Source organism: Halichoeres trimaculatus, unplaced genomic scaffold (assembly GCF_033239565.1).
Source record: "Halichoeres trimaculatus isolate MK-OKI-2021-1 unplaced genomic scaffold, fHalTri1.1 fHalTri1_scaffold_19, whole genome shotgun sequence".
In the NCBI taxonomy this organism is placed as follows: domain Eukaryota; kingdom Metazoa; phylum Chordata; class Actinopteri; order Labriformes; family Labridae; genus Halichoeres; species Halichoeres trimaculatus.
The window spans coordinates 13,676,140-13,699,742 of NW_027437197.1; the positions used below are offsets into that span (position 1 = coordinate 13,676,140).

Below are 23,603 nucleotides of genomic sequence, written 5' to 3' on the forward strand. Positions count from 1 at the left end.
AGCCGTGGTCCTCTCACAAAGTAGAGGTGGGAGACAAAGAAGAAAGGGGGGCTGCTGAGGGCTGCCGCCTCTGTCCTGATGTAAGGCTTTGTGTGTGGAATGGAAGTAAATCCAGTTCCAACTAAAATAACTTAAGACGTGCTGTTTGCATAAAGGAAAATTAGAGATTTGTTTTCATAATTAGCTCAGGGTTTGTCGAGAAAACCAAGATCACACACTCAAAAAAAATCTCCCTTTTCCAGACACTTAAAACAGCATCAGGAGATCCTGGTGCATAAGGTTTACTCTTTGAAATATCTGTTTTACTGTATATTCTTGTGGGATAAAGGAACCCCTGATGACTGACTGCTCCTCTTTCTTCTCGGCTCTCCTCAGGACCACATGGCATCCCGAGCCGTTCAGCCCTCACTGCACAGGGAGAGTCTGCCCTCTGAAGGCTACGCAGCGCAATTGTTAACCTCAGTTTCTTTGTTCACACACGGACCCCAGAGGCTACTCAAGAAGCTTTACTTGGATAAAATCAATATATTTGAGATTCAAATCTTTATTGAGAATGTAGTTTGAAGCTAGGAGCATGTGAGTATGCAGCAAAAACAACAGGCTTAAATTAAGGTGATTGTGTAAGACACACCATCACAGACAAAAACAAATAAAAAACTAACATTAGCAAGTGCCTTGGCCAGTAAAATAAAGCCCTTTAGTTCAACCCCTGCAGGCTTGTCAGGTTCGGAAGGTGGTGAGCAAAATTAAAAACTTATGAATATGATGCTCCCAAAATAGATTATTATCTGCCAAAATCTGGCATTTACCCCATGTCAAATTCTATAAAGGAAAAGCAACCATGAAGAGCTGTAATCCGAGAGAGAAGGGTACCAATGTGTGACTGACCTTTTGGGAGTCCACTGTTCTCCATGCTGGTTAAATGTTTAGCTTCCACATTATTTGATTCTCAGCATGGCATTTGGCCAACAAAACCACAGGTCCTTATTTCCATCCCTCGTGTTTTAACCACATGTAGCATGGCTCCTGTTTCAGACATTTTTCAGACATTTGGGCAGATTGTAAGTCCAGTTAGGAATTGTTGTAGGCTGTCCCATGCTGCTTCTGTATTTTCAGACAGAGATTGCTGTGAGTTGATAGGCAAGATTTTTTGTGACATTTTTTGCTCCCATAGCCACTGGTCACTTGAAAATATATATAGTGTTGAAACACCAACACTGGCCACCAAAAGCTCTTAAACGTAAGACACCTGTCCGAAGCCAAAGCAGGCTCCTCCCATTTCCTGCTCCTCCGCTGTAAGCTCCTCCTCCACACCCGGGGTATGTTCAGGTTTGCAAAACTTGGGGATTTACGGATTTTGAACACCCTGTTCTGGATTTGAATCCAGGTTTAAATAATCTTTCAGACATGTGCTGTTATTGTACAATGTATCTATAAAAAGGCCATATCCACACTGACTAGTCACCATGGCTATCATGACAGTAAACAAGCAGCTGATCCCAGTACAACTGATCTAATTAGCACAGTTACGTGGCCTTTATAGCAGCAATGATACTGACTGCAGCATTAGACAGTCATTTCTTCCCATTTTTTTCTCTTGTCCTTCAGGCTAAATGTTACAAAAACAAGTCAGATGTCTGTTGAAAAGGTTAGGGTTAATTAGGCTTCTAAAAATATAAATTGGTGTGACGGAGGCAGTAGCTTTGCCTCATAGTTTCCAGTTATGTTTTAATAGTTTAAAGACAAACTTCAGCACTTTTCATTCAGTAAATAGCATTTTTGTTAAACACGTTAAATTCCCAGTAAATTATATTTCATTGCAGTATTGTTATGTTAAAATGGATGGATATTACAGTCGAAATGAAAATTGTACATAATGTCTTGATAAATTGTGGAGAGGGGGCTGCATAACAATGAATGAATGCTTATACGATAAAACTGTCTTTATGAGGGAGGGGGCAGCTTAATGTTTGACCAATCCACGCACAGCTTTCATAAACTCCGCCTTAGAAGAGTACGCCCTTCCTGCTGTGTGGGCTAATATGATTGGTAGATATGTATCCTCTGTAATTCTATTGGTCGATATCCTTCCCGTGATGTCTGGAGGTGGAAGCCGGTCACCTGCCGCTCCCATCAGAGTAAAAAGCTTTGAGCTCCTTCTGTACGACACAGAAAATCATTCTGCATCCTTTGCTTCTTCCTGTCGGTTTCCTGGACCTTTAAACCACCCAAGGTAAGGGTTTATTGCATGTAATGACAGTCTGTTGACTCCAGAAGTGAGGGCTGTCGACGTATCGACACCAGGAAGTGATTATCAAATGTCACATCTCTTCGATGTATTGCAGACCGGTTAGCAAAGCTATGCTCTGAATTTTAAGAAATAACCTTAAAAACAGATAGAGTGACCAAAATATTCCCAGTGAGGATTATTTTCGATGTTTCTTTTTTGGAACACAGTAAGACCAGTCCCTTAGAGGTCCACAGAGGCCTACCCAATTCTTTTCTTCTTGATGTTGCACAAGAGTGTCAGACATAAGCATCTGCATTTTAAATGGACATTAGACGCTGTGTTTAAGGGTTTGCGTTTCTCCTTTGGCCTTTACCTCTTGGCTCTAAGAGTCTCCTCCCATCATGCGATCCTCATCTGTCCACTTATGTAACTTGTACAACCGTCGTGACAAAAAATAAACAAAACAAAAAAATCCCAAAACTAAAAGTTAAAAGGGGTGCTAAACAACGATAACTAAAATCTTGCAGTATACATTTGTGCAAACATTGAATGGTTTTCCAGCCTAAAAGGAGGCACATGGTTTGATATCGAGTTCATTTGAATTAAAGCTATAGACAAAGTGGACTCAAGTTGGATTAAGTTAGTCTGCACTGGTAAATCATATGCTGCTGGGTTGTGGTTTAAGGCGATTACAGACTTTACAGAGTACTGAACCAATGCTGAGTCACTGGTCTGACGGCTCCTGCTGTATTCTATGAATGAACTCATTCACTGATACTGTAGTGTAATGCAGAGAAGGCTCTTTGGTATCACTATCGCTCATTCAAGTACACACAGAGAGTAGTCTGCATGCAGCTGGATACATAAAGACCCTGAAGCAAAAAGTGGCTTGTGTCAACTCTAACAACTACAAAGTAATGCAGTTTTATAATCAAGTCATGATGTAAACACCCATAAATTGTATGTGTAAAGCACTTTTCTTGCAAGAAATGCCACTGAGTTTGCTATGTAACAAGGACAGAGTGCCATCATAATACACTGTTAGTAAGTAAAACACATTAATGCAGCAAAACACAACTGAAATATCTGCAAATTGGTCAGATTTGATGTCATAAAGAAGAAACTTTATGCATTACATCAAATTTGGTAAATGTAATTAAATAGTATTGTCTTTATTGTCATTATCACCTTTTTGCACCACCAGTTCTCATCATGGCTGCAAAGATCAAGGCTGGCTCTGTGGTGGAGATGCAGGGAGACGAAATGACTCGAGTCATCTGGGAGCTCATTAAAGATAAACTCATCTTCCCATACTTGGAGATGGATCTGCACAGGTGAGGGGAATACACTGAGTAGACCACAAAAGACTAACGGTTTGTGAAATCTCTCGTCTTACAAATCTCCTTGGTTCTGTTTGGACACATGCTGTGCCAACTTATGCGCTCAGCAGGAATGACACAGTGAGACCTATTAAACAGAATTGGGCTGGGGTTCCTCCAGTGACTAGTTTTCCTGCTTTTCTAGTTTATACTGATACCTTGGATAAAGATTCTGAAAAGCAAAACAGTCAATTTACTATCGGATTGTTATTCAAGTGGCATCCAGCCTAGGCCTGCAAGAGGTCTCCACTTAGAATCCACCCAAAATCTCTGTGTAAGATTTTTCTTTTATGTATTTTCATTCAGTTTTCTGCCCTGAAAACCCAGATCATACGATATAATACATTTAGAGTCAGCACATACAGCAAAGGAAGCAACTGATTTTTCACTGACCTTCCTCTTCATCTTATCTCTGGTGTGGACTTTGTTCATGTTACATTTATTTACATGACCTTTATGTAAAGTCCATGTCAATAATATTCCATTTACTTACACTGAATCATAATCAGACACACGCAGCTTCAGATTTAGATAACTGCAGATTGTTTTCATCACCCTCATAAAGGTTAATCATTTATCGTACAACATGTGGTGCACATTTAGTCCAATCTGGTGTTGAAATAATTTGTGAAAGATCAACTAGACTTCTGTGGAAAAAAAGCAAACTGTGCTTTGGCCTTTTGTGATTGAGCAGATGAAACTAATCTTTGAGAAACTTCCCCAACCTGTTAGAGTTTTAGTCATGAAATCAGTTAGCATGATCAGTTAATCTGAGCTTCATTGAGGGCACTCTCTGGGAGAAAGTGAGGAATGCACCTTGATTCTTGTTAAACCTGAACCTGTTTGTTTTGTGCTCTCTAATTCCCTCAGTCTTCCCTCTGTGTTTCAGTTGTTAACCGTTGTGTTGTTGTGGCTTGGTATTGGCTTTCGGGGGAAGGGGAGGGGAATGTGGGTAAAAGGTCACGTCCACTGCTTTCAAACAATGCTAAATGGTGCACAGAAAAAAAATTACTGGTTGATAGGTCAGGGGAATGCTAAGCATATTGAACTCAGTCCAGATTTCAGTTGTGGTTCAGCTCATTCCCTCCATAGTTTCACTCTGAGCACAAGTGTGACAAGTGCAGCTTCTTCTTTTGTTGCCCTGGCAGAAAGCCAGATGTGATTACACAATCAATTCCTTGTCTGTTTGAGTCTTTGTCACACTGAAGGTTTTCATGTTTTCGTCCCAGTTACAGACTGCAAAAAGAGAACAGTGAGGCTTTGTGACAGAAGTGGAGCAGGAGGTTAATGGCTGCTCTTGATCCTTACTCTCTGTTAGGTCTCACAAGACACAAAAACCAGCCAAGGTGTGAAGGACATGGTGTAATTTGGGTCACTCTTAGTCCTCTGACACACAGATGATGTTTCTACAGTTTTATTTAGCAGATGCTTTTGTCCAGAGTGATGTACAACCCAAGAAAGAATTTAGACAGAGGAAAAACCTTATTAAGTGTGACTTTGTGCCACAGGTTATGTGGCTGCAGGTGCTGCCATTAAGTGCAATAAGATTTTTTTGTGTGTTAAACTGCAGCCACTCTTTTTAATTCTCAGTCCAGCTTCTAGGCGACTAAAACATCAGCATATGTTGACTCTCAGTGCCTTGTTAAGTCCTGCCTTGGGCCTCTGTGCAGTAATGATCAGTGATGCGAAAATAATTGCTGCTTCTTTTGATTTTGGTGTCCCATTCCTCTGCTGTTAGGATTATTAATGATACCCCTGTCTGTTTGCTCCATTTCACTCCCCTTATAACTCCTATGCTTGCCCACAAACCAAATAAAAAACAGTTCAGTGTTACAGGAGAAGAAAAGAAACCAGAAAATACACATATTTAAGAAGCTGGAATAAACGTTTGGACCATAAGAACCTTATTTTTAATACTTAACTTCTTGATTCTTCCTCCTCAGCTATGACCTTGGTATGGAGAACCGGGATGCCACAGACGACAAGGTAACGGTTGAGGCAGCAGAGGCAGTCAGGCGTTACAATGTTGGTGTTAAGTGTGCCACCATCACCCCTGACGAGAAGCGCGTCGAAGAGTTCAAGCTCAAGCAGATGTGGCGTTCCCCCAATGGAACCATCCGTAACATCCTGGGAGGGACCGTGTTCAGAGAGGCCATCATCTGCAAGAACATCCCCCGCCTGGTGACTGGCTGGGTCAAACCCATCATCATTGGCAGGCACGCACACGGAGATCAGGTACGCTGAGGGACATCCATCACCATCTTTTCTGTAACTGAAGATTTATTTCCAGGAAGTCGCTTTGACATGTGAGCCACAGTCTCAATGGTGCTTCATGAATGAGCTCAGAGCATTCAGGTTATAAGCAGAGGCTCGTGTAACATCAGCCGTCCTTTGACCATATCTTACAGCTCACACATTTAAACATGTTAGAACAACGCTCAGGAGTAAATCACTGTTAGCCTGTGGCATTCTGCCAGAGTCAACACTTCTCCCAGAGGAGATAAACCAGGTGAAATGTCAGAGAGCTGAGAGTTACATAACACCTGCCCATGTCACAGGTGTACTCTGCAGGAAACTGTGCTGTCAGAAGGCTCAGGTGATGACAGGAGCTATGCACGGGTGTTTATGACTGTCTGTCTACACGTGATTAACATATTGATATGGAATATTTCTTCTCTAGTACAAAGCCACAGACTTCGTGGTGCCCGGTCCTGGAAAAGTGGAGATGACCTACACGCCCACAAATGGAGAGCCGGTTAAATATCTCATCCATGACTTCCAGGGTAAAAACAGAGACAGCTTCATGCATTGTATCACTGCCTTTATTAACCTGGTCACTCCAGCCAAGTGGGTCTGCATGTCCACCTGATATTTAATTTCTGTCGGTGCAGGAACTGGCGGCGTGGCCATGGGGATGTACAACACAGACAAGTCCATCAGGGACTTTGCACACAGCTCGTTCCAGATGGCTCTGTCTAAGAAGTGGCCTCTGTATCTCAGCACCAAGAACACCATCCTGAAGAAGTATGACGGGCGCTTCAAAGACATCTTCCAGGAGATCTACGAGAAGTACAAAGTTTTTACAGTTCACATAAATTGTAAATCTGAAGCATCTGTGTCTCTGACAGACGTAAATCTATGCTCTGCTCTGTCTCTCTTTTCGTGCGTGCAGGGAATACCGCGCTCAGTTTGAGGCCCAAGGCATCTGGTACGAGCACCGTCTGATTGATGACATGGTGGCTCAGGCCATGAAATCTGAGGGAGGCTTCATCTGGGCCTGCAAGAACTACGACGGGGATGTTCAGTCAGACTCTGTGGCTCAAGGTGATTGGAAACAAACTCTTCTTTCACAGAGCAAAAACCAATGATAATGAATTTATTTAATTAATGTGACTCTGTTTCAGGTTATGGCTCTCTGGGTATGATGACCAGTGTGCTGATTTGTCCTGATGGACGCACAGTGGAGTCTGAGGCTGCACATGGCACTGTGACCCGTCATTACAGGCAGCATCAGCAGGGGAAAGAGACCTCCACCAACCCCATCGGTAAGAAATATGCATCAAATCCAGAATTTATCAAGTATCTGAAAGAGTGTTTTTTCATTATTTGCACGCTGCATGGGATTTTATCCTGAATCCTGCCTTCACATGTGTGGATTTTGTTTCCTGCAGCCTCCATCTTTGCATGGACGCGAGGTCTGCTTCACCGGGCGAAGCTGGACAACAACACAGAGCTGCGAGTGTTTTCTGAAGCTCTGGAAGCTGTTTGCGTTGAGACCATTGAGGCCGGCTTCATGACAAAAGATTTAGCTATCTGCATCAAAGGAATGCCAAAGTGAGTCCCTGCACTGTTTGTCTCTCACTCTTAATGTGTTTTTCTAACAGCAGTCCAGCTTGTTATTTGAGGTCATCACCACCCATGACTTTCTCCGATTTTTCATGTTTTGCATGTAGTAATCTGTCTCTTTTTCTTTGCTCAGTGTGACACGTGCAGACTACCTGAACACCTTTGAGTTCCTGGACAAACTGGCAGAAAACCTGAAGATTAAACTGGCCGCTCAGCCCAAACTGTGAACTCTCCTCCCAATCTGAGCAGTTTAAAAACAAGGACACACTCAAATACATGCACACAGATATCCACACGAAAACACTGGAGGATGAAGGATTGTGCCCAAAACTCCAGGAGACTGATGTCAAGTCATTCCCTGGCTGAGAGGTGCGATGATGAAGGGTGCCTTTTCCTGAGGGGATTCAAACAGCGGCCATATTTCCTGTTAATGCATCACTACGTCACCTGATGGCTCTGTGATCATGTTTACCCTGATTGCACTCGGTCCCCTGCAGTGAGCGTGTGTTTGTCAGTATTTGTTGGTGATCCGTACTCTGCAGGGGCCAGAATTTTGTCTGAGACCCTTGATGCCTTATTCGTTATATGTCAAAATCATGGTTTGATTCTCGTCTTCTCCTTTGTCTTGTAACTTTTTAACATTAACCCAGGCAACAGTTTTCGCTCCAGAAACCACAGCCTGTACTTCACTAATTTAACTGTTAACAGACAGCACAGAAACATCAGCTCATATTGTTTATAACATGAATTAAAAACACTGCTTTTAGATTTTGTACTTAAACTTTTACCAGACAGAGTCGATAAAGATATTTATTTGTCCTCCTTGTGTGTGTGAGTCATGTGTGTAAACAGTTCGTCAGTCATTCATATCCTGCCAAAAAGTCTTCATGGTATTTTGTCTTTTGGTTTATAATCTTCATCATGCATGTAAATTCCTAAGATGCCAACTCGGAATAAAAGAGTTTTTGAAGAAAAATGTCTGAGTCACTTCATGTTTTATTCAGATTCACTGTAATTGAACCAAGGAAAACTACAGAATGTCCCTTTAATAAAACTGCGCCTTTTCTCCCAGCAGAGGGCGCTGGGTTATCTACTCAACCAGCAGCGACTGACGGAGACCCAGTGAGCACAACATTGGGCAGCAGAGGAGCTGAGTCATGTTTGCTCTGTGTTTTATTTGCTAAAGAAAGAACCGAAGAAAAAGAAAGAGACAAAACTGCAACTAAAAGATTTTATTTCTGAGACTCTCGGATGGATCCAAACAAGAACGAGAGAGATTTTAGGAGAAATAACAACTACCTACAAGGCAGCAGGTCAGGTATACCTGGAAATAAGGACGACAATACACCTGAAAACTCCAACAGAAATGTTCCTGAAAGCGGAAACCAACAACCGACTAACAGAGAGCCACAGTAGTAAGTTATTTATTTTGAATTTGTTGCAATTAAGATGAAGTGTGGCACAATTTAAAGGAGAAAAAGCCCTCAAATGTCCATTCTGTATTTATAGACAAAAAAAAGTATCATGCTGCAGATATAGCAGGGAAAATTATCTTTTTTAAATGTTAAAGACGGTTTTTTTATTCATTAATGCTGGTTCTGAATCTTCACTTTCAGTTTCGTTTCCTGTGAGTATAGAAAGTTATGGTGCCTTCACTGTCTCCCGTAAATCCCACGTACTAATGTAAAATAAGACAAGAATGACAACAGTAATCCTTTTATAACAGCATTAAAAGTTACGATAACAAGTATGATGAAAATTTTACTTTATTTTTATTGATGTACTTATAAGTATGTTCATGAGTCTTCTACAAAACTCAAAGTAACTTCTGACAAACACACTGCGGACCGCTAATGCATAGTTCAATTTATACGAAAAAGACTATGTTAAGGTAATAGTGCCAAACAATACTTTCAAAATGCAATATTTTGCTGCAAAAACACAAAAAATGCATCAAAGATAAGGGGATGTTTTGGGGATATTTTGAAACCTATTATTTTGTCATTTTTGTGGACATGTTACTACCAAAACTGAAAACGTTTTACAGACTGCACAGCATATTTTATCTCTGTAAACCTGTTTCTGTTTCAGCTCAGGTGGATTCACCATCATCCCACCCAATGAGACTCGCCGGAGCCAGATTACAAGGAGTATGTTGATGCTGCTGCATTAAACTCTTCCATCCTTCTTTTTCTTGACTATGTTTAAATCTGTGCCTTTATTTCCTGCAGTGGCTCAGAAAGAGGAGCAGGAACTTCAGAGATGGAAAGAGGCCAACAGACCGTCTGCTGTGCACCTGAATCCAGAGAGGCTAGGTAAACCCCAACATGAAAACATCAAACTGTCTATACTATGTTCTTCCACATGCTTACTTTACATGTTTCTAACTCATTAAGGTGGTAGTGGAACAATGGCTGAAGCCAGAGAGAAGCAGCTGGCAGGTTTACGATGCTCCAAGCTGCAGAAGAAGGTACAAAACCCACACATAATGTTCATTCATTTAATGCAATTAATTAGAGCATTTTGTCCTGTGATGTTCAAATAATATTTGTATTTATATTTATTGTTGTTTGAAGCTGAGAAAAGAGGAGATGGACAGAAGGAAGAGACAAGAAGAGGAGGAGGAGTTACAGATGATGAAGGCTGTGCAAAGGGAGAAGGTGAGACTAAAGCGGTGTATGGAGCCCAAGACATGGTCATGGTTCCACAAAATAAGCATGGGCGCCGAGTTATTTTTGTGTTGGTGGGTGCTCAAAATGTACATGGCTTTCACTTTGATAAAGCTGCTAAAATGGGTGTTTGAGCATATTGTTATTTAAAAGCAACACAAGTGCTAACTTACTGCTCATTGTGGAGCTTTTAGGAGACAGATTTATATATATAAAAAAAAAGAGTTTACAGCCGCACATGCTAGACAAGTGATGACCGCTGCATTGGCATGATTGGCACATGTTGGTGCTCATGGAATCGGCGCCTATGGAACTAAGTTTAACACCAAATTATTATTAATTTTTGACCATGTTATGTCTGGGGCTCCGTAGCAGTGAGAGTATGCTACCTGAAATTTAAACTGTGTGCTGTACTTATTTTTTTCATGAAACACTTGTAGTTTAACTGCAAGGCCATTAAAGCCCTAACTCTAAAAAACCCACTCATAAAGAAAAGTCTAGGAGTTTTAAAGCTTTTCCGTTCTCCTTTGAATCATTTCCTCCTGCTGTTTCCTCCTTCCTCTACGTTGCATTACTTCATCCTGCCTCTAGATGTCAGCAGAGACAAGCATTATGAAGTCGCAGCAGGTTTTTGTGTCTCACAGCCGAGTCCTCCCTCACACACAGACCACCATGAGAAGCACCTGATTCATGATCTGGTAGTTTCCATCAGCTGCAGACAGACGCATCCTCACTCTGCTCTCCTCCTCGCCCGTCTGATGCTCTAATAGCGGTTCATGGTCTGCTGCAGTTATGTGGACGGTGAATCACTAAGCGGTCTTCCACAGACCTTTTCCTGTTGCACCCTGACCTCTGAGAAGCCAAAGGAATGTTCTGGTAATCCAGGAAATACACACATGCATGTGAAACAGCCTATAGACGTGAGCTAAGAGGAGGCTGGCAGAAACACGGGTCAGGATTCTGACCTGACTGACTTTGGTTCGGGGAGCAGGGACTGTTGATGTCTGGGTGGAGAATTATTAAGTGTTAAAACCACAGAGAGGGAGGGAAAGAGTAACTCTCAGCTCCTATGTTTGTCTCCTACATGTTTCCTGTTTTACAGTAAAAACACGCTGTAAGCGACCACACGCTTGACCTGCACATGACACTGCAGCCTGAACACAATCTAAAAATGAAAATGAGACTGAGTCAGTAAACTTCGTCCAGCAAGGGCTTTGAGATTAAAGCTGGCAGAGAGAGATGTCTATCCGTGTGTAGGAAAATCAGATTTGTATTGTGTGAGCAATAAATGTGTCATCAAAAAATCTCAAACACTCCATACAATAAGAGGGAGGAGGATTCATACAGCGGCTTCAATTTCATGTAGATTACGTTTTCTGTACAGCAGAACTTTTTACCCTCTAGTGAACTTCTCATCTGTACATTTTATTGGGGTGTAACAAATTTGTTTTTGGTTGCTAATAGTCTGTAAGAGGACTCATTGCAGTGTAATTACATCCACCCTGATGCATGTTGGTTAAGACATGTTTCTGTGGCGTCTGTGTGTCCTGTTTCCAGCAGCGTGCTGTTCTGTGGCTACCGTCTGTGATGCGTGTCGGTGAAAACATGTTGCTGTCAGTGTGCAGCTCTCTGACTTTCTGTGACATTCTGCAGGCAGAGCGGCTGGAGGAGAGGAGGCGACAGGAGGATCAGAGGAGGAGGGAGCAGCACAAGCCGGATCACCTCAGGTCAGACCGGGATCAGGTTCACCCGGGTCTCTTCCCTGTCTCTGTGTGGTATCGTGTTGTTTTCTGCGCTGTGTTGTGTTCCTTCTTGCTCTGCTATGGATCTCAGTGCTTAAATGGAGCATCAGATGACACAACCTCCTCTGCTGACCTATAATTATCACCAAAATTTAGTGAGATGAATTTCTGTTGGCAGAAAACGCTGCTTTGTGTCATCATAAATAAATGATGACAGGCGGCATGAGGTTGACCTCTGAGCGACCCCGTATATAGGGTGTCCGCGGGGTTTAGGAGGTATTCAAAAGTAAAAGTTGATAAGTCAATAGTGGGAAAATTAAGGCCCTTAAAAAGTATTTAAAAAGTTTTAATTGTAATTTTAAGATGTAGTCAATTTTATTGGTATTCATGCTTTGACTCCAAAAGTATCCATGAATATTTATTTTCCTCACAACCATTACAAACTAACCTGACACACCAGACGGACAGTTCCATATATCCACCATGGAAATAGTCAAGGTGGCAAGATGGACATGCAGGATTTCAGACAATAAATCACGCATGATGTGTTGGTGGCGTACTCTGAGCTAGATCGCGTCAGAGCTGCCCGCTTACATGTCACCAGTGACATGCTGATAGACACAGAGAGGCTGAAACCCTGGTTTACCTTTTCAGGCTTCAGTAAGATTTTGTTTCTATGTTGTGTTAATAAGAATACACAGGGAAAAGAGCTTTGGATGTCTGTATAAGAAGTTAAAGTAGAGTCTGGGTTCAAAAGTAAAGTCAAAATGTAATTTGCATAATTTGTGTTTCCCCTTGTGGCCAACAGGGGGCAACACCACTGGTTGCAAAAAAAACTTTGAATGTTAAGAGATAAAAAAACACATTGAAATCAACAGCTTCTCATGATTTTATCATCAAGACCAGTAGTTTCAGGTCGTCTTAAAACATTATGATGCACACTTTGTGCACTTTGGTCCATTAAGATTAAAACTGATGATAAAGGTCTATAGGAATAAGGGGTATATGTACATGAGGTATGTTATTACTGGAATTTGTGTGTGTCTGTGCACAAACCCACCTGTTTTGTAGCACATCCCATGCATTGTTCAGCTTCATTACACTCCCAGAGCAATCTTTTTTTTCCCAGAAAGAGGATTCCTGCTTTAATCAACTCTATAAACTGATGCTATGAGTAGTGAATCAACTCTGACACATGAATTGAGTAGAGTTCTCCCTCAGAGCGGCGGTTTTGGATATTATTTTTAATATGTAGAAACAATAATGATTTAAAGTGTCTGCTGTCTGCAGAAGCTTTTCATGCCGCATTATCCAGCAGAGAAGCAGACCGCTTTAAATCAATTACCCAGACAGCCAAGATGTTATTGGAATATTATCAATGGTCTGCGCTGAGGGAAACTGCTTGTCAAGTAGCATCTCTGGCAGCCTGACAAGAGAAACAAAAAGAGGAGACGTTGGACCAACGTGTGAACCTGCAGGAACAATGAGGATATTTAGAGATGAAGCAGAGATGGAGCAGAGAGAGGCGTCACAGGCAGACAAACAAACTCTGTCAACCTTGTTCTGTCAAGATCCCAGGCATGTGGAGTGTCTGTGGAGTAAATGAATACCCTTCTCATACCTTATCATTACTTCAGTGTTTGTCTTTTTGCAATGTGTGGATGTTGAGTGTGTTTTTCCTGCAGGGCCACTGAGCGTTTTCTGCAGAGGTTTGAGAGGACAGCCCCGGGTCTTTTGGCATCTAGCAGTGCCACACCAACGTCATCCAGGGTAAGCCAGTGACCACATAATGTGTGTGTGTGTGTGTGTGTGTGTGTGTGTGTGTGTGTGTGTGTGTGTGTGTGTGTGTGTGTGTGTGTGTGTGTGTGTGTGTGTGTGTGTGTGTGTGTGTGTGTGTGTGTGTGTGTGCACTTGTATGTGCTTTTTGTTTTGTTTGTATATGCTCTCTGTGCATCAGGAGGTTCACGTATATTGAACTGAGTGATTGTCACTGATGGATCGACCTGTGTGAGCTGACAAACACTCTCAGGTTGCTTCATCATCTGGGTGGATAACTGGGTGGATTAAGAGCCCTCTGACATGCTCCTCTGATCAGAGTCGGGGCTCACATTGAGGAGTAGATCCTGTAGTTTTCCTCTCCCCTGCCTCCTCACATCGGTGTCTGCTTCTCTCACTCTCTTTTGTTTTCTCTACTTCCCTCTCTGTCTTCCTCTCCTCCCTGCTTGTTGTTGGTTTTCATGGGAGGGAATGAGCTGCAAGCGGAGTTCAAGGGACTTCCCAGAGTTCACACGGAGCAGAGACGGAGACACAACATGACATGACTGTGAGGAGTCTGCAGAGAGACACAGTGGAGCAGGAATGACCTGCGTTGGTAAAAGTACCTGGATCAAACCCAAATCTGCGCTCCGACCAGTCTCGTGCCTTGTTGTTAATACTTGAAAACCCAAATCCACCATGGCTTTCTTGCTATGTAATTCAGAGTCTAATGTAAATATAGAGAGTAGCTAAAAGCTTTAGGAGTTAGTTTCAGTCCAGATTTGAAGAAGAAGCTTTTGGATTTCTGTAACTATACTGATATTGGATGTAAACTGGGTGTGAACCATTGGTTTCTTCTCTCCAGGGCCTTTACTTAAAGCAAAACCAGCCAGAAAAAGTTATAAATCTGTTGTTCCTCTTCTTCAGCCAGCTTTAGCACCATCAGCTGCAGATGAAAAACACATTTCTTTGCCTATAGAGACTTGAAGGCGCCCTCCAGCCAGGAAAACAGAGCTTTGACATGCTTATTTGAATCTGCTCGTCTGGTGATGTAACAGAAGGTGCAGTTCCTTGTGTGTCCGCTTGAGGCTGCCTCCAAAAGCTTCATCTTGATCTCACAGGCAGATGGTTAATATGAGTCAGGGTTGCCACTCATGCAAGTCTTGAAATGTGTTCCTTGATCCTAATTTAAACATTGCAAAAAAAAGTGAAATCTTACCAAGTGTTTTTGTCTTATTTTAAGTAAAAACTGTCTTATTATACTATGTTATACTACTTATGAGCCACATTCAACTGACCAGTCTAGAAAAATGTCTTGTTTTAAGTTTAAAAAGACAAAAATGAGGTCTGAATTGCTTTTGACAAGTAAAAAAAAATCTGCCAAGGAAACAAGAAAATTCTGCTCTAAAATTTGCTTAAAACTACAATAATGTCTTAGAACAAGAAACTTTTCTCTTAATCCATTTTTTTACTAGTTACAAGCAACGGGACGTCCCATTTACTTAAAATAAGTTAGAAACACTTGATGAGATTTCAGTTTTTTTGCAGCGAAGACAAATGATCTGATTTATTTCTCTCTAACTTCTGTTAACTACAGCTGTGATCCAAAATCAATAACTTTAAGGCATCAAACATGTTGAGCTCACGTTTTATTCTTAGATTAAAAAAATACATAAATGAGAAAGTGATGACAGCTCCTGTCAGACACGCTGATAATAATGTCTGCCCCGCCGCGTGTCTGTCAGTGATGTTGCTCCAGAGAAGGAGAAAGTGTGCAGGACGCCGCATTGTGCTGCGAGCGTATGGTGTGGTGACTGACAGCAGTGTTAAATCTGCACAGGCAGCTCCCTCAGCACACGGAGGAAATGTTTTCTCTCTGGTTCTCTCCCCATTGTTGTGTTTTTCTCCTCTTTCTCTCACTCTTGCTCTCTTTTTCTCACACAGACCTGACGCAAATCTTTCAGCGAGCCGGCGGTAAAGAGAAAGAGAAAGGGGTCAGGGGTCAAACTGTGGTGTAGAGACGCAGGCAGTTACAGTAATAAAGAAGTCTGTGTTTTATGGAAGGACACACACACTGGCTGAATAGATGACACAGCTCAGAGGATGATACCGGGGTTACAGAGAGAAACAAAAGACTCTCCTCTCTTTGCCCTCTCTGATGCCTCTTACCTCATCTCTCTATTCACCATCGTTTCCTCTCCTTTGTCTGCCTCTCCTCTTTTCTTCTCTTCTCATTCCTTAACCTCCCATTTCTTCTTTTGTTTACTTGACTCATTTAATTTCTCTGGCTTCACATTTTTCCTTGTCTGTGTTCAGTTGTTTGAAAGTAATCTGATTGGATTACAGATATGAAGCTGGATCAAGTTTTACAAACGAGATGTAAAAAGGAAAAAGAGAACACGCTAAGATGATTTCATTTTAATGTGGCGTGTTATTCCATGTTCACACAGTGTTCAGTTAAACAGAGTCAGACTCCTCGTACGCACACACACATACCTCAGATTCTGATAAAAATCTGGTAAAATCTGGTCTTTTTTCAGTTTCTGTTGTAAATTTCTTGAGTCAGTTTGGTGAAACTTTGATCCATGAAATCTGGATTATTCTGATCCCAGGAGAGAGATAGGAATATGAGGAAACTGTTTAACCGCTTAAACAATCCAACATTTTTTCAATGATGTTCTTACGTCACATATTTTGCCTTCAATTTGCTAAATCTCTACCTCTGCATCTTATCCTAAAGCTTCTGATTCTTTTCCTTTCTCCTCTTCTTGTACTTTTTTCTCCAAAGCCTCATTCATTGCTTGATCTCTCCTCTCCCACCCCTCCTCTCCTCTCCTCTTCTCTCCTCTCCTCTCTTTTCTTCCTCTCATGCCGCCTCCCTCTCTCAGATGGACGTCCCAGATTAGCAGATGAAAGCATTTGTGGCCGTGGAGCAGCAAAAGTTAAACTTCTTGATGTGGTTTTGACCGGGACCCTGGGATCTGTTGTTCTTTCAGACATGGCTCCATAAGACGGATTGATCCCTCCTTCACATCCTCTGTTTGTGTGTGTGTGTGTGTGTGTGTGTGTGTGTGTGTGTGTGTGTGTGTGTGTGTGTGTGTGTGTGTGTGTGTGTGTGTGTGTGTGTGTGTGTGTGCGTGGGAGATTTAATGCTAAGCTTTGATGGAGCTCACACAGGTGGGCTGTGTGTTTAGGATGGATGAAGGAAGAACCACCTCGCTGACCCCTCAGCTCTTGTGGGAAAATGGGGAAAAATGCAGATGTGTCATTTAGAAGTGTTGTATAATCGTTCCTTCATGGTTTGGGCTCAGTCAGCATGCACTTACAGAAAGTTATGTTTTTTAATTTGTACCAACATACAGAAAATCTCTCAGATAAGAATTATTATTTATTATCTCTGCATTTCCCAACACAAGTTTTCTGGCTAAGGCTTCACTTAAGCATGATAAAAACATACAACAGCTTTGTTCTCTGTGCAATGGAGCAGTTGTTTGCATCTTTTCATGGGCACCAATTAAAGCAGATAATTTGAGCTTTGATTTTCAGACTCTCCTTCTCCAGCAAACATGATGCTCCATAATCCTTGTGCACATCAACCTGCTCCTGTGCATGCAAAGTTTGCACTTCAGCCTCGTTTCCATCAAGCGGTTCAGTTTGGTTCATCTCGGCACGACATGCATTTTACTGTGTTTCCACTGGCTAATTCCGGGACGGGTCCCCAAATAACCAAGACGAGCTGTCCCAATTTTTGGCACCCTTCCGTAGGGGTGCCAGACTAAACCGATCCAATCTCGGAATGAGGAGCGACAACACTGCAGACCGTTGACTGGTCGAAAGAATTGTCACTGGCAGCACACAGTCTTCTCTGGAACAAAGCTTGATTGCACTTCGTATCAGAGACATGCCAATCACAAAGAAGATGAAATGCTGGATGTCTTCCTTTGTTGCTCTTTGTTTACTGTGTCACATTTTTCTTCTCCTGGCTAACACGCCACCTACCACAAAGGGGCATAGTTGGCTGTTTTTAAAATGTCAGGACCAGGTATTTCTAATCAGTCAAATGGTTTATTACCTGGATTCAGTAAAGAAGGAAGGACCAGTAACACAGGGAAAACACTGAGCTCTGATGATGGGAAACTCTTCAGTTTTCTTGTGTACTAAATAAAAAGTGATGTGTGAACATAATGCCTGTTTTAAATGCAGCCCCAGTTTTCTGGGTGAAACCCAGAAAATGTAACTAAGTCCCAAAACAAAACATGATGAAAATTCAGAGGGTCAGTGAAGATCTGGGTTAGAGTTAGGAGATATTTTCATAATCTTTACCAAGAAGTTCACAGTGATCCATGTAAAACCTGCATGTAGATTCAATCTGAACCAAAGTGGTGAGCTCACTGACTGAGAACAAAGCAAAATACTTCAGAAGGGCAGTTTTTGTGGCTATTTTCTGAGCAAGTATCAGGATTTGAGATTCAAATTTATAACTGTAAAGATAACCAAATAGGGTAAAAGGGTGAAGAAATGTCCCGTTTGAGACATGAAAACTTTTATGGATTCTTTGCTTCTACTATGAAAACACTATTTGTTCTCTCGCTTGGTGAATGTGGACATATTTACTCGAAGGATTTCTGTTTCTTTAAAGTTTAACTCTCCTTTTTTCCAGAGTGAGGCCATGCAGAGTTCACAGGGAGAGAAAGAGCCAAAAAGTGTGAAAGATGTGCAGCAGGAGCACAAGAGGTAACAACTTTTGCTTTGTTTCGTTTTGTTTTTTTTCCACATGTAAAACCTTATCTGCTAAAATCGCAGATCAAACTGTAAAAACATCAACCACAGCAACGCACCGGTCAGTTGGGGACTTTCTGCTCGATTGAATCCAAACTACACTGGCAGAAATAGCCCTAGCGGGATGAATCCTTTGTTTTGTTCATCTTTTTGGAATAAAACTGTTAGAGACGGGCCAGGTTGATAAATGTTGAGTGTGCAGTTCACTGACCTCACTATATTTCAATTGTGGAGTTTAAAAAGTCGTCAAAGAGGCCTGTCACTGAGCCTGCCAGGGAGTAAAGTCAAAATACGACATCAGTTATTTTAATGTGAGCCATTTTTCTGATTCATTTTATTTTGACAGGGTGAACGCAGCCTTCCTGGACAGACTGGAAGGTCGAGGCCCGAAGTGGGAGGAGGAGGAGGAGGAGGAGGAGGAAGAGCGTCCCTGTTTCACCTCTGAGGAGTTAGACCCTGCAAGACGAGAGCTCCCCCCAGCTCACCTGGACCCAAACCCAGACTACAGCTGGGTACAGGAAGCCGGTGAGCTGCGTTCTCTTTCACACGCCATCTTTTTTTAGTCTGGCTGGTTAACCGAGCCTTAATGAGACCTGTGACGAGCCGTGACCACTTCATGTTCAGGATGGTGTTTGTGTTTAGTCTGCGCTCCAATCAAAGCGTTTACATGCGTCAAAAATGCAGACAGGAGCGTTTAGTGTGGTAGGTGGTGGTACTGACGCTCCTGGTGTTTAAATCCTGCTCATACTTGTAGTTTGTGGAAAGTGTGTGTGTGTGGCTATAAATATGAGTAAGAGGGTATGCTTCCATTCTGCGTGGGTGCATAACATTATTTACCATAACTTCAAGAATAAATCCAACACGTTCAGGAGTGTGAGTCACAGACAGGAAGCAGAAAACCAGGACACACACGCACATGTTTCATCAGCACTGAACCTAGATGACAGACCAGGCCTGCAGCCAAACAGGCCCCGCCCTCCTCTAATTAGTCTGTATTGACACACTGAGTTTGATACCTGACTTGTTGTTGTTCACCTGTGACGACCTGACACTCACTGCAGCAAAAACAAACAGACAGAACATCGTGTGTGCAACCTGCTGAGCTGAAGCATTTCCTGTCACAACATGTCAGATCAATTTGTCGCTGAGTTTTACGGCAGCTTCAGGCGATGCACGATCTGCTCTGTGATTTTAAAACCACATCTAGACAAATATCTCTCTGCAGCACTTCAGCACAGCTGCAAAACTACTCAGTACCCGTGTTTTATCATCTGAAAGGGGTGAAGATTTGGTCTTGGGTGGGTGTGGCTCAGTGGTAGAGTCGTCGCTTCTCGATCTGAAGGTCAGGGGTAAGATCCAAGCTCCAGTCCCATAAGGATGTGTCTTTTGAGTAAGACTGAACCTCAAATTGCTTTTGCTGTTGTTCAGCACTACCCAGCCACTCGGGAGCCAGTCACAAGCCAGTGTTTTCATTAGTACTGGTCTCAAACCTGGATTAGTGAGGAGGGTTGCATCAGGAAAACTGCCAAATAAACATGTGCAACCCGGATCAGTGCTGAAAAGGGAAAAGCTGAAAGAAGAGAAAGATAATGCATGTCTCTTAGAAATGTAATGCAAAAAAAGTCCCTTAAGTCCCCAAATGGATCCAATCTGATTGCTCCAATTGTCTGAATCAGCTGCTCCCAGATAACCACAGACTAGTCCTTCCTGTCCTTAAGGAGTCTTTGGTTTGGGGTGTAAAGGTTCCGTATTGAACTGGTTTGAAGAGTGTTTTTAGGACGCTTCAGTTATGAGAAGTGTCTGGTCGTCAAGAACTTGTCCGATTTACAGCCCATCCAAACAGCAGCCACAGCCGTGCAATTTCACCAGTTTGAGGTTGAATCTAAAATACCCCAGATGATTTCAGCCCTTCAGTCCTGGCACTGCTGCTGTGTGACACATTCTCCAAGCATCCTTAATACATCATGTCAAGCTGCTGGTCTGTAGCTAACCACCATCCTGATCAGGTATTTCCATTCTCTCAAATACCTGTCACACCCCATCTCCTGCGTGGTCAGCCTGATGTTGCCCAGTCCCCCTTTTCACTGATTATCTGGCCCTTGAACCGGAGCAGCCGATGGCAGGAAGAGGAGCGGGTAGCTGTGAGGGAAGATGCCAAAGATTTCTGACAGCAGAGGTTTCAAGCTGCCAGAGATGATTTACATCTTGTGCCCTGGTTTTAAGTGAAACAGCTGAGAGTTGCCTCACAGGCTTTGATGAACGATGGTGAGTGTGAATGTCAAACAAAACAGATTGTATTGCTCATCCACAAAGAGAAAACAGTGAAATAAGGGATTATAAACCTCCATCTGTTGTGCATGAGAGCTCTGACACGACAATCAAAGCGTCCTTTTTAAACAAACGCCTCGTGGGAACAATAATGACTCCACTAAGCTCTGTGAGGACTCTGTCTTTTCCTCTCTGCTTTCCAGACCTGGATCCGGACATTGACTGGGCCCTGATGAAACTCATGAGCAGCTTTCCAGACTGCTGCAAAGCATTCCTGGAGGACATCCTCGATCAGTGCAACGGGGACTACGAGCAGGCCCACATACTCCTCATCTCCACGCTCAGCTGATTCTCATGTGTCTCCGACAGGAGGATGCTCAGGCTTTGGTAGAAAAAGAAGTGAAAATGTTCTCTCAGTATTCAGATGAGGAAGAATGGGTGTAAATATATGCTGCACACTAAAAGACCCCAGAAAGTCTCTATTTTGACACCTTTAAGAGGATCTTGCGTGATCACTTTTTTGGGGGATGTAACCTCTCTTCTGTGGCCGACTACTCCCCTTAATGGTCATAGAGAGACAATTAAATAAAATGCAAGCATCCAAGGTCACAGACTTTTTGCATTCCAGATTACAAGCACCTGGTGATATGTGCAGTGTTTCAAGTTTGTGAGAAACATCCTCAACCAGGAAGCTGAGCTCAGAGAGAACAATAAGTAATCAAAGCAGCAAAGAGCAAGAAAACAAACACGGAAATACACAAAACTGAAACACATGCAATGATCAAATCGACTGGATCAAACACCAGCTGACAAAATACAAAGAACACTCTCAGAAATGACCTTTTTAACTTATTATCCGCCTAATGTTTTTAAATTTTAACGTTCCTTTGTCTTATTCATAAGTTAAAAATGTGTATTTCTCTGGTGGAGGGTTAGTTGAGTATTTGAATGAGTAGTAAATTTTGGATAATTCTCAAAAAGCTGAGACTATTGGACACCAAATCCTGAGTTGCACCACAAGGTTTTAGCGAGTGAGGTAGTTAGGAAAAATATTAAATAAGAAAAAAAAAAGCATGCTTTCAAACTTTAAGCGAGCATTTCCATTGCAGAAAGCAGCCTGTCCTGCAGCTATCATTGACTGGCTAAAGCAGCCTCACCTAGAGTAATCTACCTGAAACCTTGTTCGATTTGTTGCTGAAAAATCACTCCAGTTTGATTTTGGTTTGGCTTTTGAACCTCTCTCAGTCGTGGTATAATGAAAATTTTTGATTTATTTGTTGCTTGGAAAAAGAGCTAAAGAGAGAGATGATTTTGACCACTTTACACCCAACTAACAATCAAGTGATTGCAGCATCACAGCTCCAGAAAAACCCTGGATTTTATTCCAGCGTGTAAAAAATCTTGGCTTCACTGAAATCCTTTGGGGTCAGGCTAGTGATGTTCAAGCCATCCTCACTGCTTCACACCCCCACGTTCACCTGCAGGACAGTTATGTTTTCAATCATCACATTCATCTTTGGTCTCTTGTATCTGTCTGCATGTCCTCCTGACTCATGTCGGGGTTTCAGCCCAGACATGGACATGAATTTATATGTCGTTTCACCCGTTTAGCTAAAGGTCATCACAGTGAGTCATAATACTCAGATCACATTCAAGGCTCTTAATTACATCAGTGTGTGTGCATGAAAGAGAGCTCAACCCAAATACATGATGCCTTTTGTTTTCTTTATAATTAAAGTCGCATGTGATGAATTCAGAGCAGGGTTATTCAGGACAATAGCAGATGATAATTCAAGAAGGGGTTTTCTTTTGTCTTTGGATTCAGTTCAGAGTCACAGAATCTTAAAGTGAACAATGCTTTGGCTTAGTTTTTAAGGTGGGCAGCAGCAGCAGCAGCAGGGTGTTATTTAAAGCTGGGTGGGGTTTCCAGGTGGGCATCAGGGGCACAGCTGCTGCTGCTGAGTGTCGGACAGCTGAGATGGTTATCACCTGACAAAGGAAACGGAGAACAAAGGGTGGTGCTCTCAACATGGGGGGACAGAAATCCCCTTCTGCATCTGCATGAAGTCATGCAAGGAGTGAAATTGCTGATGTAATCCAGGATATGTCTTTCCTCTGGAAATCAAGAAGAAAGTCTGTCAGTGGCTGTTACACCATCAGGATGACGGATCATAAACAAAGCTAGAAAGATCTCGATCTTCAGAGGAATTTCATGTTAGATAAAATAAGTTGATGCTTCTCTTTGTGTTTTGAAACAAAACAGCTGCATTTCTTTGACCTGAGTGGATATTGTTGTTGATTGATTGATTTAGAGTAATCTATCTTATTTTGAAGAGTAGGTTTGTCCCTAAATGGGTTCAATTTTTTAATCCTAAAACAAGATTTTTTCATGTAATGTGCCTGATTTCTCTCCTATTGGTGTGAAAATGTCTTATTGAGACCTTGAAGAGGAGATATTTGTTCAATGCTATGTCAAATTGTTTTTAAAGCTCTTGCTGTTGGAGTTTCTGTATGCTTGTCAGTCTGTAGCACTTTTAAATTGTTTCAAGTGATTTATCAATAAAGTTGTCATAATTTGGAGAAATTCTGTCATCTTCAAGGTACCATATTATGCAAAAATCACTTTATTAAGTCTTTTAGTGAAATATGTGGGTCTTTGGCTTTCCTCCCAGTCCACAAAATGTGACATTTAATGTCAAAACCTGTACTTAGTAGTGCTGGTGAATGTAAAATCCTGACCTAAAACGAGCTGTTTGGAATATTCGGGGTTTGCCGACATCAGCGTTTCCCTTTTTTGACCAACTGGGAGCAAGTCTGACCTGATGGGTCCACCAGAGCAGATACCCACTCCCCTCCCTGCTGCTGTTCAGAATGCCACAGCTGAAGAGCTGCACTGTCGTTGGCTGTAAACAGCCACATAGTTCCATACACAAAC

General features: G+C 42.2%; 2 protein-coding genes across 2 annotated transcripts; both read left to right on the forward strand.

Moving 5' to 3' along the window:
• Positions 1–2,093: 2,093 nt before the first annotated feature.
• idh1 (isocitrate dehydrogenase (NADP(+)) 1) lies at positions 2,094–8,404 on the forward strand. The gene is made up of 9 exons (XM_074694756.1): positions 2,094–2,233; positions 3,435–3,564; positions 5,553–5,844; positions 6,290–6,392; positions 6,501–6,678; positions 6,782–6,933; positions 7,014–7,154; positions 7,281–7,443; positions 7,589–8,404. The coding sequence occupies exons 2-9, from the start codon at positions 3,443–3,445 to the stop codon at positions 7,680–7,682; spliced, it is 1,245 nt and encodes a 414-aa protein (XP_074550857.1). The 5' UTR covers positions 2,094–2,233; positions 3,435–3,442; the 3' UTR covers positions 7,683–8,404.
• Positions 8,405–8,585: 181 nt separating this feature from the next.
• epsti1 (epithelial stromal interaction 1) lies at positions 8,586–23,183 on the forward strand. Its single transcript, XM_074694125.1, has 10 exons — positions 8,586–8,870; positions 9,547–9,605; positions 9,687–9,770; positions 9,852–9,925; positions 10,032–10,115; positions 11,778–11,851; positions 13,552–13,636; positions 18,282–18,355; positions 18,747–18,925; positions 20,872–23,183. The coding sequence occupies exons 1-10, from the start codon at positions 8,707–8,709 to the stop codon at positions 21,015–21,017; spliced, it is 1,023 nt and encodes a 340-aa protein (XP_074550226.1). The 5' UTR covers positions 8,586–8,706; the 3' UTR covers positions 21,018–23,183.
• Positions 23,184–23,603: the final 420 nt, after the last annotated feature.